This window comes from Balaenoptera physalus (genome assembly GCF_965194825.1).
Source record: "Balaenoptera physalus genome assembly, chromosome: 7".
NCBI lineage: Eukaryota > Metazoa > Chordata > Mammalia > Artiodactyla > Balaenopteridae > Balaenoptera > Balaenoptera physalus.
This window is the reverse complement of record NC_138886.1, coordinates 22276168-22292225: the sequence shown is the minus strand read 5'-3', so window position 1 is coordinate 22292225 and position 16058 is coordinate 22276168. Positions and strand designations below refer to the sequence as shown.

Here is a 16058-nt window from a genome sequence, read left to right as displayed (position 1 = left end):
AATTGATAATCATTCATTTCAGAACCTAGCATAAACTAAATAACCTTTCAAAGGTACTCAGATAACTTTAGTTCCCTAGAATGAAAAATTATCACCATCATGGGGGAGGCTAGGCATGCGTAGGGGTAGAGGGTGTGGGAAACCTCTGCACCTTCCTCTTAATGTTGCTCTGAACCTAAAACTTCTCTTTTTAAAAAACTGTCTTAAGTTTTTTTAATACCCATATGATTAATGTAATTTTACTCATTTAAACAGTGACAGCAGGAAAAAAAAGTATTTTTCTTCCTTTATATTTCCTTTTAGACCTTAACTGCACATGGAGTTTTTAAAATAAATACTTTTTCTTTTATTTATTTGTTTTTAAATTTTTAAATTTTTATTGGAGCATAGTTAATTTAAGATGTTGTATTAGTTTTGTCTTAATTTTTTAAAATTATCCCCATTCTCTCTAGTGTCAGCAATCTTTCTTTCTCTACCGTATCCTTCCCATCTCCATCTAAACACTAACAGGCAAACCAACCTCTATTAACCTCACTTTCCTCGTCCAGCTACTACGCCATTGTTCTCCTTTCCTCTGCACTTCAGAGTTCCTCAACCTCGGCGTTACTGAGGTCGGCAGGACACTGCTGTGGAGAGCCATCCTGTGCCCTGCAGGATGCTCACGGCACACGAGACGTGTGAAATCACAGTACCTGTAACATGTCGTCAGAAAACGCATGCCCCTTCACCCATGTGGTCACTAAAAGCCAGAGTGACTTAGTGAAGAGGCACCTGCTGCAAGACCTGCACTGTGTGATAAAGGATTAGGGGACACAAAACTTGGAAACAGCTAGGCCTCAACCTCTAACACTGGCTAAACACATCAATCCTCACAAATAGAGCACAGGTCTGAAGGTAATCGATAGCTAACTCCCCTGCCTGCTTGCCAAAGGACTAAAGAAACAGTTCTTGTTCATTTTGTGCTCAGTCTCCTTTAACCAACTATCTTTCTTGACTGAGCCAAACTGATAAGACATATATAAATATTGGAAAGAGAGTTAAAATGGAATGTATACATTTTTTTCTTTTGCTCAAAGGTGATAACAAGAACAGAAGAGGGTTACTTGGTGGTAATAAACCGATTAGCTGACTATATGGTACCGGCAGGGGGCGTATATTCTTCTTCAGTCACCAGCCAGGCATCCCGGGCGGCCACGGAACTAGTTCCTATCGCAGCACTGGTGATGGCTTCGCCGATAGTGAACTGAAGTTCTATCTGCTTGGCCTGCAATGAAGGGGACAAAAGTCAGGAGTCAGAGAGAACATTGCCCAAAAACATCCATTTCCACAAAAAAGCTGCTTACTGTCTTGTTTCTCGGCATGCTTTGTTTTTACTCTTTTGCCTGCAATGCTCTCAGCTAACGGGATGGTTGGAAAGTGAGGCAGGGTGAGGGAACGGAGAACCCAAGAATGACTTGAGGATCTTTTCCCAAGTCTGTGTTGCACCCTTCCCCCTCAGAAGGGAACCGCTAAGCAGGGATTTTTAATCTTTGGAAGAATGGAACCATTTACTTGGGGGAGAAGGGCATGGATTGTGAAGCCATACGGGTCTTGGTAGAAATTCTGTTTCTCACCAGCTACATACACTTATTTAAACTCTGAGACTCAACTTTGTCACTTGTAACATGAGCATACATAATACCATCATCCACCCCGTCAGGCCCGTAGGGATTAAACGAGGTTAACGTACATAAAGCATCTAGTAGACACTTGATTGGTAGTAACTGCACCCTGAACAGCGGCCTTTATCATTTACTAACACCTCCTCTCTGCACGCTTAAATTACATGATATCTGCAAGTTCCTCTCAAATGGTTCAGAAAAAAAACCAGAGAATGACAAAGCAAACGTGGTAAAATACTATAATTTGGTAAGTCTGGATAAAGGGTATACAGGAGTTCTTTACATTATTCTGACAACCACACTGTAAATTTGGAATTGTTTCAAAAATCAAAAGTTTAAAATATTCTGAACTATACATACTCAAGTTTTTAAAATCAGATTTAGAAATTGACACATCTCACAATTATGAATCACTGACTAATATGGAATTGGGCCAGCCTCAGCTCCCTTTGGCATTTTCCTCTAATGTTTGCTGGGAATCAGAAAAGAACTAAGAATAGGAGAGGAAGAAGAGAATGAAGAACAGAGAATATGAGGGGTATGGGAATATGGGCCTTTTGGGAGAACAGTGTAAAGCATACAGACAACAGGCTAGCCATTTCCAAGCTCAGTCAACTACATGCTCTAGGCTTGCCGAGGTGTTAAGTGCTGATACCGCACACTTCCTACTCTGATAAAAAGTATTTGAAGGCTTCAGTCCTACAGCTTTCCTGGTCAAAAGTTTCTCTTGGCAACTCTAAGCTGAGAAAAGGTTACCTCAACACAGAGGATCCCATATTAGGGAGTCATTTTATGTGCCTGTTTTTACAAGTTTACATGTTAATAACAACATAGTTGGTATTACAAACAAAAACAAAACTCCCTAACTCTATTTGTGAAGATGATATCCAGATTTTGCTTTAAATATTCTAGAAATAAAGAGTGGGTAAATAGGGATCATTATATTATTATTCTCTCTACTTCTGTGCATGTTTGAAATTTTCCATAATAAAAAGTTAAAAGAAACAACAACAAAAAAAGCCTTTAGAACTTTGTCCTAGATGACTGTGAAGATATTTTGCTTCTCTTGATTCCTGCTTTTTTAAAATTCTCCTCCTTCAGTCTCTCTAGCATGTTTCAAGCTTTTCATATAGCTCTGTACTTCTAAACTCTTAAAATAATGTCTTCAGTAACAAGTTAAGAACCGAGACAAACCTTCATTCATTTAAACAAAACTGGAAGAAACCCATCTCTACCATAGATATATAAGAAGAAAAAAGATGAGAAAGGAGACATCACAAGCTTTTCCCCAAGACATTACAATGTCAGTGACATCCAGGGAGAATGAGATATGGTTATAATTTCTTGTCAAAAAATTTCACCTTAAAAATACTCCCTCAAGAATCCAGAGACCTGAATCCTAATGTCGGCTCTATCACTCAGCTGCCTTATTCCTCAACCACAGCTCTCCCCTCTCCTCCCTCTCTTCCTTCAAGGCCCAGCAGCGACTTTGCCACCAAAAAACGTGCACCAGCTCCCCCAGACAGAAGTGCTCACGCCCGCCTTCGTGAGTCCACTGCCTTACACGCAAACATCTCCTCATTCAGCTACTCTTGCAAAAATGTTTGAGGTCCTGCTACTACCAATTACGCTGCCAGGCCCCTGTTGTATAAGGGGGTGAGGATGGGGGTGCAAAACAGACTTTGCCTTCAGCCTAGTGGGCAATTAGCAACTGTGATGAATGTTGTGAAGAAAAGTACGGAGCAGCATGAAAGCACAAATAAATAAAGAATCTACTCTAGTCTGAAGGGTCAGGAAACTTTTCAAAGAGCTATAGCAACAAACTGAGAAAGAAGGAAGCATGGGTCTTTCAAAAGCTCAGAGCAAAGAAAGACTAAGAGGCTGGTGAACAAAAGTGGCTGGTGAGTAAGTTACAAGAAGCAAGGCCCAGTCAGGGGCCACATCAGACTGTGTTAGGTCACTCATCATATTGGCTAGCAGTTGTCTACTTATAGGTCTTCTCCACCACACTGGACATTTATCTAGAAGACAGAAGCGAAGTCATCAGACTCAAGGGCAACCAGAATACTGGCACCCACTCCCCACATCTAGCTGAATGGGTACATTTCCCCTTCTACCTACACTGCACCACGCTTTACTCAAAAATGATGAGAAGGGCTTCCCTGGTGGCGCAGTGGTTAAGAATCCGCCTGCCAATGCAGGGGACACGGGTTCGAGCCCTGGTCCAGGAAGATCCCACATGCCGCGGAGCAACTAAGCCCGTGTACCACAACTACTGAGCCTGTGCTCTAGAGCCCGCGACCCACAACTACTGAGCCTGTGTGCCACAACTACTGAGCCTGCAATCTAGAGCCCATACGCCACATCTACTGAAGCCCATGGACTCTAGAGCCCGTGCTCCACAACAAGAGAAGCCACCGCAATGAGAAGCCCGTGTACCGCAACAAAGAGCAGCTCCCGCTCGCCGCAACTAGAGACAGCCTGTGCACAGCAACAAAGACCCAACACAGCCAAAAATAATAAATAAATAAATAAATTTATTTTTTAAAAAATCATGAGAAAAGAACTTCCCCACAGAGGTGATTTAGTCAATGCTATGATTACCACAGTGATGGGCCCACAGCTGGTACTCAGTAAGTACTTGGTGAATAAATGAATAAAGTTTTAATTTAAAACCTCACAGCATGCAAAGTTCCAAGTTAAGAAAAATGCCTTTTGTTTGAATGACTAACAACCAGATAGCAATATAAATACCTCCACAGAATCCATCAGACCTTGCAAGAGGAGTTTCTGGTGAGGAAAATCTCCATCCCCAACTGGAAAATATCCCAGTGTTTGGATAGCTCTTTCTTTCATCTGGAAGAACACAGAATTTTTTTTTTTTTTTTAATGAAGTATATAACAGCTTGGTCCCAGAAAAAATGTTTCCAAAATGAGAAAGCAGGGAGGGGGAGTCTGTCTAACTAATGCATCAGCACAATTTTTTTTTTAAGTATCCAATTTTACAGAATTATGTCTAGAAGACATTGGAGGTAGAAAGACATAAAACTGAGTTCATTAAGGGGCCACAGCTGCAAAAGAAGGAAGAACAAAGTCTTTAACTAGTTCATTATCCTACAAGCTGTAACAGTTATAAATGTAGATTCTGGGCCCAGAGGACCTAAGATCAAGTCACAGCTCGACCATTTTAATAGCCTTTACAACTGTGTGACCTCAGGCAAGTTACTTCACCTCTCTGTGACACTATTTCCTCATCTCGGAAAATAGAGATGACAATTGTACCTACTTCACTAGATCTTCTGGGGATTCAATTAATTAATGCATGTGAAGCACTCAGCATATGCTTGGCAGATTGCAAGTGCTCAACAATGGATGGTAATGACTAGTTGCTAACAGCTAATAAAAACTACTGTGATCTCAGAAAGTTTTAAATAGTAGCTAGATCAAGAATAAAATTACATATTTATTAAACTTGTAGTAAGCTGATTCTTCTGTTCATTAAATCACCTTATACTTCAACACTGAGGTGTTCTTATCCCAAAGAAAATTTTTAAAGTCTACGAAAGTTTTTATCTAAAACTAAAAAAACCATAAGTGTCCTTTTCCTCAGAGATTACTCACACTGCTTACTAATGCCCAGACTTCTTAAAACCAAACTAGGTATAGGAAGTTAAGATTTAGATTTCGTCTGAAATTACAAAAATCGTAAAACTATTTAACACTTTATTACCCCCCTTTTGCATGACAAAAGAATTACCTGATACATTTAATATTTACCCAAATCTTAACAGTTATGGGCCTAAATTGGAGTAACTGGGTCATATGGTATACACACAAAAGCGGTGCACAAATCATCCCCAACTCAAAATTAAACAGTCACCTAGACTTTCTTCTTTATCATTCTTTTTCACATTCAATCCCTCCTCCAGCTGTAATGCCATCTATCCTGACTATGATTCTGTTTTTACTCATTTATTTACCTATGAATGGAAAGAATTTCAGAAGAGAAGGATAAAAGGAAGAGACTTGCCTTATTTGTTTCTTTACTGGAGGGTATTCTATTTAGCAGGCTTTCCACAAGATGCAACTTAGTAAAGCCAGATCCCTCACTGGGGATTGGGAGTGGACCATTTCTGCCAATTTCACCCAAGGCTGTACAGGCAGCAATTGCCAGGAGGGGTGATGTACTGTCCAAAAATGAGCCTGTAAACACATTTAGACAAAAGATAATTTTATATCATTACCCCTGGAATCCAAAGCAACCAGCAATGTACTCAAGATTTTTTTAAAGACAGCAAACCAAAATCAAAGTCTATAACATATTTTCCAGTTGATAATTTGTTAGCATTTCTTTAGTAATAAAACACCAGAGTCATGTCCTTTCTTAATGTTTACATTTTTTCCCATAATGGAATCATCTCTGTTAAATAGAAACATACAGAAAAAATATATAGAGAAAAACTAGAGTACTTGCATTGTTATTAAAAACACAGAATTTATTTAGCATCAAGATTTTGTGAAAAAGCTCGTGTATTTAGAGTGCAATGCTATAAAAAGAAATTAAAATGTTACAATAAATTTTAACCTAATTCAAAAAAAGTGCAACCTACTTATGCTGACATCCAAATCCGCATAAACACATTAATTACCGATAGTTTCTGTGGCACTCTGAATGAGTTCCTCTTGTTCGGGCAGAAAATCAGCATTTGTCTCCACGTCTTGCTGCTCTGCCATTTTCATTTTCTTCTTAGCCAAATATCTTCCTACTGTGAATCCCAATGCAAGCAAGGATCCGTGCTGTATCTCCGGGCTCTGGATTTAACAACACAATACCGTATGTCTGTCTCTCTCACACGTGTGTGAATGCAATGAAATAACTGTGTGTTTACTACAGTCATCTCCCCAATAAAATATAAGGCCAAAGAATAAAGTGATCATGTGAGGCTCCACTGGATGTTAATAAATCAGTTAGGGAACAAGAGAAAACTTGAGTTTCAAACACAGAATTCTAAGAAGTTAAGCTGAGTCCTAACTCACTAATTCCCTAATCCCATACCCAACTCCAACTCTGGGTGAGGTGACTCCATTGCATGCTCTTATAAGCACCCACACTTTCTTCTAGCTTATAAATAACACTTAGGTAAATACACCGTCATAACTTTCAAGCATAATTTCCCTCTACTGCCAACAAAATACAATGAACGGATCCTATTTCTAATTGCTAAAACCTCCAAATGCAAGTAAAATATTTGAAAGCTCATGGTTTCACAGTGTTTCCTAACGGGACAGGTACAATGAGAGGTGGCAGTAGATGGGGAAGAAAAAAGGAACTAACATTTCTGAGCACCAAGCACTACTAGAGCTTCTCATGTATCCACTCCCTGCTGTATTCGTAGCACTTAAAACAATGCCTATGAGACACAAGGCACTCAAAATTTGTTGACTGAACTGACTGAATCCATGTATTATCTATCTCATTTAATCTTTACAATCATAAAGGCAAGAAATTTATGAGTTCGTTTTACAAATGAGAACACAAAAACTAAAAATATATTAGATGCTTTTGTAAAACTATTTCCCACAAAAAAAGGATAAAGACAAAACTGATAACATACATGATTGTCTTTTGTCGTCTTTATAAGCTGTTCTATCATTGACTTCAACTCGTTTCCTGACACTGTAGATACCACCACAGAATAAAACAATGCTGCCAGTTCACGCATCTCTTCTTTACTGCTATTCATCAGACTCTGAGCGGTGCAGAAAAAGAAATACACACATAACATATGATCATCTCCCTGCTGACAATGTCTAACATTTAAAACATTACAATGTTCAATCTATTGGTAACTATGAGAAAAGAACACAACAAGCTATTATTTTAAAACAAAATAAAAGCAGAGGTATAGACCAAAACCTTATGTGCATTTTCATCAAAGATACAAAGTATAAAACAGGTGGAATTAATACACAGCTGATCTGAAACAGACGTCAGCATGTGTTTTCTGTAAAGAGCCAAATCTGCACAACGATTCCACTCTGCTATTGCAGTGCAAAAACAGTCATAGACAACAAATGGGTGTGGCTGGATTCCAGTACAATTTTACAGACACTCTAATTTTCACATGTCAGGAAATTTTATTCATCTTTTAATTGTTTTTCAACCCTTTAAAAATGTAAACATTATTCTTAGCTTGCAGCCCATACAAACAGGAGGTGGGCCAGATTTGGTACATGGACCACAGGTTAATGACCCCTGATCTACAAGATCAAAGGTCAAAAACTCTAAGATCATTTTAAAATCAGCAAATATTCACAAAGAATTAAAAAACCTTTTTAAACTAGAAGCAATTTCATGAGACTAGATTTTCCAGAAAAGTACAAAACTCACTCCTCTTGGTAAATTACCTTCATGCTTTCACACTTAAATAATTGGTACATTTTACCATAATTCAAACTGCATTTTCCAAAAAGAACTACATTATGTAGCACAAAAGGTATACAAAACTATATGAGCCAGACCTGTAATAAAAAAGATTATTCACTGTTTACCTGAAATTCAAGTTTAACTGAGTATCTTGCATTTTTATTTGCTAAACCTGGTAACCCTTTTGGTGTGACCACGGGACAAGAATACTCTCCAACATGGCCGGTGGGAGTGTGAATTGGAACTACTCATATGGAGGACGTGCATTATCTATTAAAATTGCATCCATGTGTCCTCAATTCCACTTCTGGGGAATCTATCTAAAAATATACCCACTCATATTCAAAATGATGGATTGTTCATTGCAGCCGACTGGAAGTACCCTAAATGACCATCAATAAGGACCTACAATAAATTATGGCACATTCATGCAGTGGAAAACAATGAAGTTGTTAAAACAAAGGGGATGTTCTCTCTGTAGTTATACAGGAATAACTCCATGTTCTAACGCTAAGCCAAAGAAGTAAGGTACAAAGCAGTGTGAAGGGCTTCCCTGGTGGCGCAGTGGTTGAGAGTCTGCCTGCCGATGCAGGGGACACGGGTTCGAGCCCTGGTCTGGGAGGATCCCACATGCTGCAGAGCAACTGGGCCCGTGAGCCACAACTACTGAGCCTGCACATCTGGAGCCATGCTCCACAATGAGAGGCTGCGACAGTGAGAGGCCCACGCACCGCAATGAAGAGTGGCCCCCGCTTGCCGCAACTGGAGAGAGCCCTTGCACAGAAACGAAGACCCAACACAGCCAAAAAAATTAATTAATTAATTAATTAATTAATTAATTAATTTTTAAAAAATCAGTGTGAAAAGTATAATACCCTTTTGTGTGAAAAAAGGAAGAAAAATCAAAAATGCTAATTTCATTTGTGTGTATATGCATAAATAAACTCTAGAAGGGACACCATATACAAATAAGTGATAACCTATGCATATCTGTCAGATGAGAGAGGAAGAGGCAGGAAGGTGAAGGGATCTGGGTAGCTGAGAGACTATGCAAAGGAGACATCTTACATAATTGTTTACTTAAATTATACATATTTATTACTTTTTTAAACTTTTAAAACAGAAAAATAATTTTTTCTTACTTATAAGACTCCCAACTCATCTCCCCCTCTCACCTAAATGGATCACTGCAATACATGGACCTACATGCTTCCCAGTAAGTGTTTAATGATGAGAGTTTCAAAATGACCTCAAGGCAGAAAAGGCCACCGAAACACTGGTAGGAAGGCGACATCATGAGACCAAAGTTTAAAATATACAGAATCAAAAAGAAATACACATGCACAGGATATACCTTTATCCATTCGGTTTTGTCTACAAATTTGGTAGCCAGCTTTTCTGGATACACTGAGACAGCTTCCAATAGACAGTACATGACTGGCAAACCTAAATAAGAAGGAATTCAGAACCATTCTGATTTCAAGAAAAGCAATAAACATACAGAGATCACTAAATTCCTTTAAAGCATAAGGCTACAGCTTTAGGAGGCATTCCCCAGTTCTACAAAACAAAAGTTAACCTAAATACAGTATGTGATTCAATACAGCAAATTTACAGACTTACTGTCTATAAAAAGATGCCCTGTTCTTCACACCCACTTCCAAAGCAAAAATATATTACCTATTGTTAAGCATTTCTTTCTGAAAAAAGAAATAGTGTATCAAAGATGAACTCAGGCAAGTTTAGAAAAGAAAGATTCATGTTCAGTTGGAGAAGAGAAGACAGAAAATAATTTTGCTATAAATTCTCAGCTGAGTTTAAAATTAGATTTTTGCTTAAGTGCTTTAGTATAATCCTCAGCGTCATGACCGCCTACCTCCAACCCCTGCTAACAGCTGCTGAAGCAGGCCGATGTAGATCTGAACAGGGTTGGTTTCCCCACTCTTGGAAGAAGACGAGGAGGGTGTTGTCTGGCTGCCCGACATTAAAGTCCGTATATAGCGTCCAATGGCCGGGGCGTGATCTTGCATATCAGCCAAACTCTGAGAGGTGGGCACCACTCCCGCACTGTGAGCCAGGCACATGCGCAAGTACAGGACTATCTACAGACAGAAGGAAGAAGGACACCAGATAAGCGTCTCAAAAACTCAAGGCAGGAGATGTTCTTCAAAGTGACAGTTCCCAGCTTTGATTCCCCACCTTCCTTCATAAAGCTATTCAACAACCCTCACAGAAGCTGGAAAACACGACTCAACGTGTGAACTGAAATTACCACAATGGAGCAGAACTTACATAACCAGCTTTTATAATCCAAAGGGTGGCTTTTAACAGAGTTTAATGGAGTTAAAACACAAACTCCACTTTTAAAGTCTAAAATATAACAAGGAAAATCATTATTTTTTTTTAAAGATGTGTGTGTATGTATGTGAGAGAGACAGACAGACAGACACTGGGCAGAAACGCAGGACCAATGATCTGTTCCTGTGGAACTCCAGCTGCATTTAATCTCCACTGACACGAGAATTTGAGAAAATGGGTTCAAATCATCTACAGAAGAGTAGCTACGATGTCATTAAAAACCTCTGACATAAATTAGCTACTAAGGAGTCCCCCGGAAGCTCTTTCCTTGAGAGCTAGAACAGGACAGGCAGTAATTTCATCGTGAGTCTTCTTACTCACTCTGAACAAGATTATCTCTTGCCATTTAATTAGTGCAAGTCAATGACTGAAACAATAGAATTTCCCTTAGTAAATGAGATAAATTAATCTAATTCTCCAACCTTCAAAACTGGATAATCCAAATAACCTCAATATATTGTTGGCTTTAAAATTCAAATCTAATTTGCTGTAAATTCCCAATAGCAATCAATGCAGAGCATCTACTTCTTTCACGAAGAGAATCTCACTGAGATAAATGTATTTCTAGACTCCACTATGATTTAAAATAATACCAATTACTAAGTACTGTTTTCCTAATAAACAACCTGGTATAAAACAATGACATCACTCTATGGGTTTACCTCGAACACAGAAAATTCACAGTCATCTCTTTGACTGTGACATTATCGTTAAGAACCTTTAGTGAAAGCAAAATAGAAATACATGCCAGTCCTACCTCTCCAAAGGCTGCTGGGTTAAATGGAAGGACAGTGGTCCCAGTCATGTACTTGGCTGGCGTTTTCATTCGATGGGAAGCCTAATAAAAATAAACCCCAAAAATCAATTACTGGAAAACAAAGCACGTGTATGTACCCTTTCTCAACTCAAAAATAACTATATTTCTAGCTACATTATTGTCTGCTACTGTTTTTTTCTAGTCAAAGCATTTTTCCATTAACCATGCTTGACTGTGCACGGACCTCAAACCCTAAGTTACAGATGTGCTGCCTTTTGACTGGCTAGTTTAAAAAGAATAAACCTATAAATCAACTATACTTTAAAAAGAAAGGAAAAAAGCTGCAAAGATGACACAGTAGCAAGTAAAAAATATAAAATAAAATAAAAAGAATAAACCTACTCCAGGCATCTACTGACAGTCACCCCAGGGCGCTGCATGCCAGTTATTTTCATTAATAATAGAGGTCGAAGGAAAATATTAGCACAAAAGCATCTGCTGCCCACAAATATGACAGTGTTATGGAGAAGAGAATCATGGCTGCTACATACTGACCTCCAGCACCCTTAAGATGTCTCTCTAAGCAAAAAGCTAAGACCACCAGTAGAGGTGAAAGGCAGTAAGGTATCCCCCCAGCACACTAAGAGAAACATCAATGTAAAAAGTAGGATAGGGTCAGGGTGGGGGGTCATGACTGTCAATACTCCGATCTACCAGCAAAAACAGGAGACTTGCAAAAGCAGACGCAATGCTCTCTTATGATCATGGTGGAAAAAGTCTGAACTGCTCCCTGAAGCATTCTTAAACTAATGCTGCCCTAAATAATGCCCTTAAAAATAGAAAAGATATATTTCAAGCATGTCATGCCAAGGGTAAAAATTTTAAACACAGCCAATAAAAATAATGGTACAGGGTTTCCCTGGTGGCGCAGTGGTTGAGAATCTGCCTGCCAATGCAGGGGACACGGGTTCGAGCCCTGGCCTGGGAAGATCCCACATGCCGCGGAGCAACTAGGCCCGTGAGCCACAACTACGGAGCCTGCGCGTCTGGAGCCTGTGCTCCGCAACAAGAGAGGCTGTGATAGTGAGAGGCCCGCGCACCGCAATGAAGAGTGGCCCCTGCTTGCCGCAACTAGAGAAAGCCCTCGCACAGAAACGAAGACCCAACACAGCCAAAAATATAAATAAATAAATAAATTTTTAAAAAAATAAAATAAAATAAAAAATAATGGTACAAATGAACTTATTTACAAAACAGAAATAGAGTCACAGTTGTAAAAAAACAAACTTACGGTTACCAAGAGGGAAAAGGGGGGAAGGGATAAACTGGGAGATTGGGATTGACATATATACACTACTATATAAAATATAGATAAATAATAAGGACCTACTGTATAGCACAAGGAACTCTACTCAATACTCTGTAATGACCTATATGGGAAAAGAATCTAAAAAAGAGTGGATGTATGTTTATGTATAACTGATTCACTCTGCTGTACAGCAGAAACTAACACAACAGTGTAAATCAACTATACTCCAATAAAAATTTTAAAAATAATAATAATAATAAAATAAACAGCCAAAATGTTGAATAACATAAAAGGAATTGTAAGTAATTTAGATTTGGGCAAAACAGATTAATTACATTTGAGATTTATATTTTTCTCCTCACTTCGTACCTTCCTCTTATTGTATTAACATTGTTAGAAACTTTACTATTCAACATTTAGTGATTAGCATTTTAAAATGTGTCACCTAAAAAAATGTAAGTTTATTTTCATCATTCATTATATGACTTAAACTATTATCTGAAGTTAAATATCATACCTTTTCCTGGATATAATATACCATTTCTGGGAAAGATGGCATCTGCTTAGAAGCACTTTCTTTTCTATTTCTACCAGGAAGACACCTTAAAACTCGTTGTGCCTCTCCATGAACTTCCTCCCGTCTTTCAGAAAGATAAATAAGAAACATAAATAAATTTCACCAACTGGAGAATGATCATATGAAGACTAAGAACAGCAATTTTATTTGTCATCTGTCTTAAATATATTTTTGGCTATCTATGCAAAGAGGCATAAAATACATGATAAGCAATTGCTTCTTTTTGGAAATTTCATTAGATGTGGAGAGTCATATGGCTTTCATCTTTGAATTTTACCCACAGGAAAAAACAAGACAGGGTATGACTACAGGTCTATATATGTATCAAGGGAGCCATACTTTTAACCCTAATAAATTGCTCCTAAATTCCACAGACGAACACTGCAAACAACAATAAATTTTATTCAATTTTCAACTAAATTTTAAATGAACCCAAATTCAAATTAACACCTTTGAAACTTACGGATCTCCTGCAGCTAATAAGAGCAAATATCTGGACGGTATATGATCTGAGGGAAACACCGTGCTGGCAAATTTCACAGCCACTTGTCGAACTTGAACTTCAGGCTATTTGACACATAAACGCAAGAACACACACACACACACACACACACACAGATTAAAAAAAAAAAAGAATTCAATTACCAACAACTCATTCCAGTCGAGTCATTTTAATTGTAAACAATCAAAATTTAAGTTGATATTTCAATAAATATATCTAAATAAATAAAACATCATTTAGTCAAGATCTTTAATCATGTTGTTTAAAAGTCTTTGGACAATGACACTATTTAAAGAATACTACTATGATCTAAGAGGACGCTCCAAGTAGAGCAGGAAACCCCACCAAGACCATAACCAGAGAATCTCTCTGCAGATGCACATCCTCAGGCCCAACCATCAGACCAAGGTCACTGTGGCAGTTTCTAGCCACCACCTCTGCTTCTCCAACTCTTAAACTCTCAGTCACATGAGTGAAATTCAGATATTTTGCAGGGAACACAAACAGAGCTTACTTGGAATCCCTACAAATTTAAAGCAAAATACCGCCAACGCTTTCAGATTAGCTCTTAAATTAAAACTGACTCCAAAGCAAAGTTTCAACTACATAAATATATCCAATTAACTTAAATAGATTAAGATTGTAATCTATGAATACAAAGTTCAGCCAGAAAAGCAGTTGTAGAGTCTACTGATGCTTAAGCTTTATTCTCGTGTATCTTCCCCCTGGGTCATTCCTCCAGTCACAACATAAGTGAGATGAGAGATGCTTAGAAACGTGTACTACCTCATTTACTCAGGTGTTCTTGCTCTTTAGCATTTTTGGAGCTACTGTAAAGGGCAATGATATTACGGACCAGTCTATATGATTTAGCCCAGGGTCTGGTTGCCTTACATGTAGTCTGAGAAAAGAAAATAAATTACCTTGGCTTGGTAATACTGTTACATGATTTGATCTGCATAAGTATAACCAGCACCCATGTGCATTATACAAGCATTCCATTTCCTTGTAAGGCTACCTACAAAAAGTTTTAAGTATTTGACTCTAATGAGCTTCCAAATAAGCCTATACTTCTTTGTCCATGTTATATGATCATGAACCAGGTACACTGGACACCAAGAGCATTTGACAATGGGACGCTATATATAATAAGCCTTCTGAGTGTACATAATTATCCTGTCATATTTCAACAGAAACCAGATACCTTTCTGAACCTTTAATAATTCCTCAATATAAATGTGTTAATAAACGTGGCAGCCAAATTTCAGTTAAGATGCAATTCATATTAATCTCACCAATATTTGACATCATTCCCTCTTTAATCTCCCTCTCTACTCCTAGAAATGGAGGACAAAGAACTGACTAAAGCAAATACATAATGTATTATTTTATATTGCATATTATATATCATGTACACATATGTGTAAATAACCACAGATATTAAAAATTCTCCTGCAAACTCCCATGGCAGGCAAATGAAGAGGACTAGAAGGAAGAAGAGTATGGATGGTGGTACTGGCTTACTTCCTACAGACTCATTTTGATCCATAAATTGTGCCTTTCTTTCCTTCTGCTTTTCTCACCCAGTGTTACCTACAGAACTCCACCTCAGTGGACTGTAGTGCTCAGCTACCAGTTAAAACAAAACACTTGCAACTGGGAGAGCATGATATTAAGAACAGTTTTCCAACAAGGAAGGCTTTAAACATAAGGCCTCTGTGAATATCACTACTCCTTCTTCCCTAAAATCAGATTCCAATAACGAGGAATTAAAAACAGATCATAAATCACAGTCCAAGTGAAAGCAAATATTCCTCTTCATTATAGAGAGTTAAGGCAAAAAGCAATTCAAATTTTGATCTTAAAAATGTAGGGCTTCCCTGGTGGCACAGTGGTTAAGAATCCACCTGCCAATGCAGGGGACACGGGTTCGAGCCCTGGTCAGGGAAGATCCCACATGCCACGGAGCAACTAAGCCCGTGTGCCACAACTACTGAGCCTGCGCTCTAGAGCCCGTGAGCCACAACTACTGACCCCATGAGCCACAACAACTGAAGCCCATGCGCCTAGAGCCTGTGCTCCGCAACAAGAGAAGTCACCGCAATGAGAAGCCCGCACACCGCAATGAAGAGTAGCCCCCGCTCGCCATAACTAGAGAAAGCTCGCGCACAGCAACGAAGACCCAATGCAGCCATAAATAAATAAATTTTTAAAAAAAACTGAGAGCTTAAAAAATGTTTAAAAAAAAATGTAAAATTCATATACTACCAGCCATTGTAGTTCACATAGTTGGACCTACCTTTATTAAGTACGAAGCCACAAGTGCCTCCATGAGAGTCCGCTGTGCTCCTTCCAAAGTACTATAAGCTCCAACCATCATGGATAGCGCTTCTTGAATGGCGAGTCGCGTCTCGGGCTCTTCCTATGAAGATGATAAAAACAGTGTTTCCCTCCCTGTTGGGTTTCC

The 16058-nt window shown here is 38.6% G+C and overlaps 1 protein-coding gene across 5 annotated transcripts in view; it reads right to left on the bottom strand.

The window, feature by feature from the left end:
* The window catches only part of ECPAS (Ecm29 proteasome adaptor and scaffold), a 102985-nt gene that overhangs the window by 29200 nt on the left and 57727 nt on the right, over window positions 1–16058 (bottom strand). For all 5 annotated transcript variants that reach the window (XM_082469104.1, XM_082469102.1, XM_082469101.1 and 2 more), the window contains 11 exons: window positions 15891–16013; window positions 13553–13656; window positions 13030–13153; window positions 11204–11284; window positions 9965–10190; window positions 9443–9534; window positions 7277–7411; window positions 6311–6473; window positions 5692–5864; window positions 4416–4517; window positions 1141–1264 (listed from right to left, as the gene is read on the bottom strand). In XM_082469104.1, the coding sequence (XP_082325230.1) occupies window positions 1141–1264; window positions 4416–4517; window positions 5692–5864; window positions 6311–6473; window positions 7277–7411; window positions 9443–9534; window positions 9965–10190; window positions 11204–11284; window positions 13030–13153; window positions 13553–13656; window positions 15891–16013 (1447 nt within the window). The remainder of the gene's footprint in view (window positions 1–1140; window positions 1265–4415; window positions 4518–5691; window positions 5865–6310; window positions 6474–7276; window positions 7412–9442; window positions 9535–9964; window positions 10191–11203; window positions 11285–13029; window positions 13154–13552; window positions 13657–15890; window positions 16014–16058) is intronic.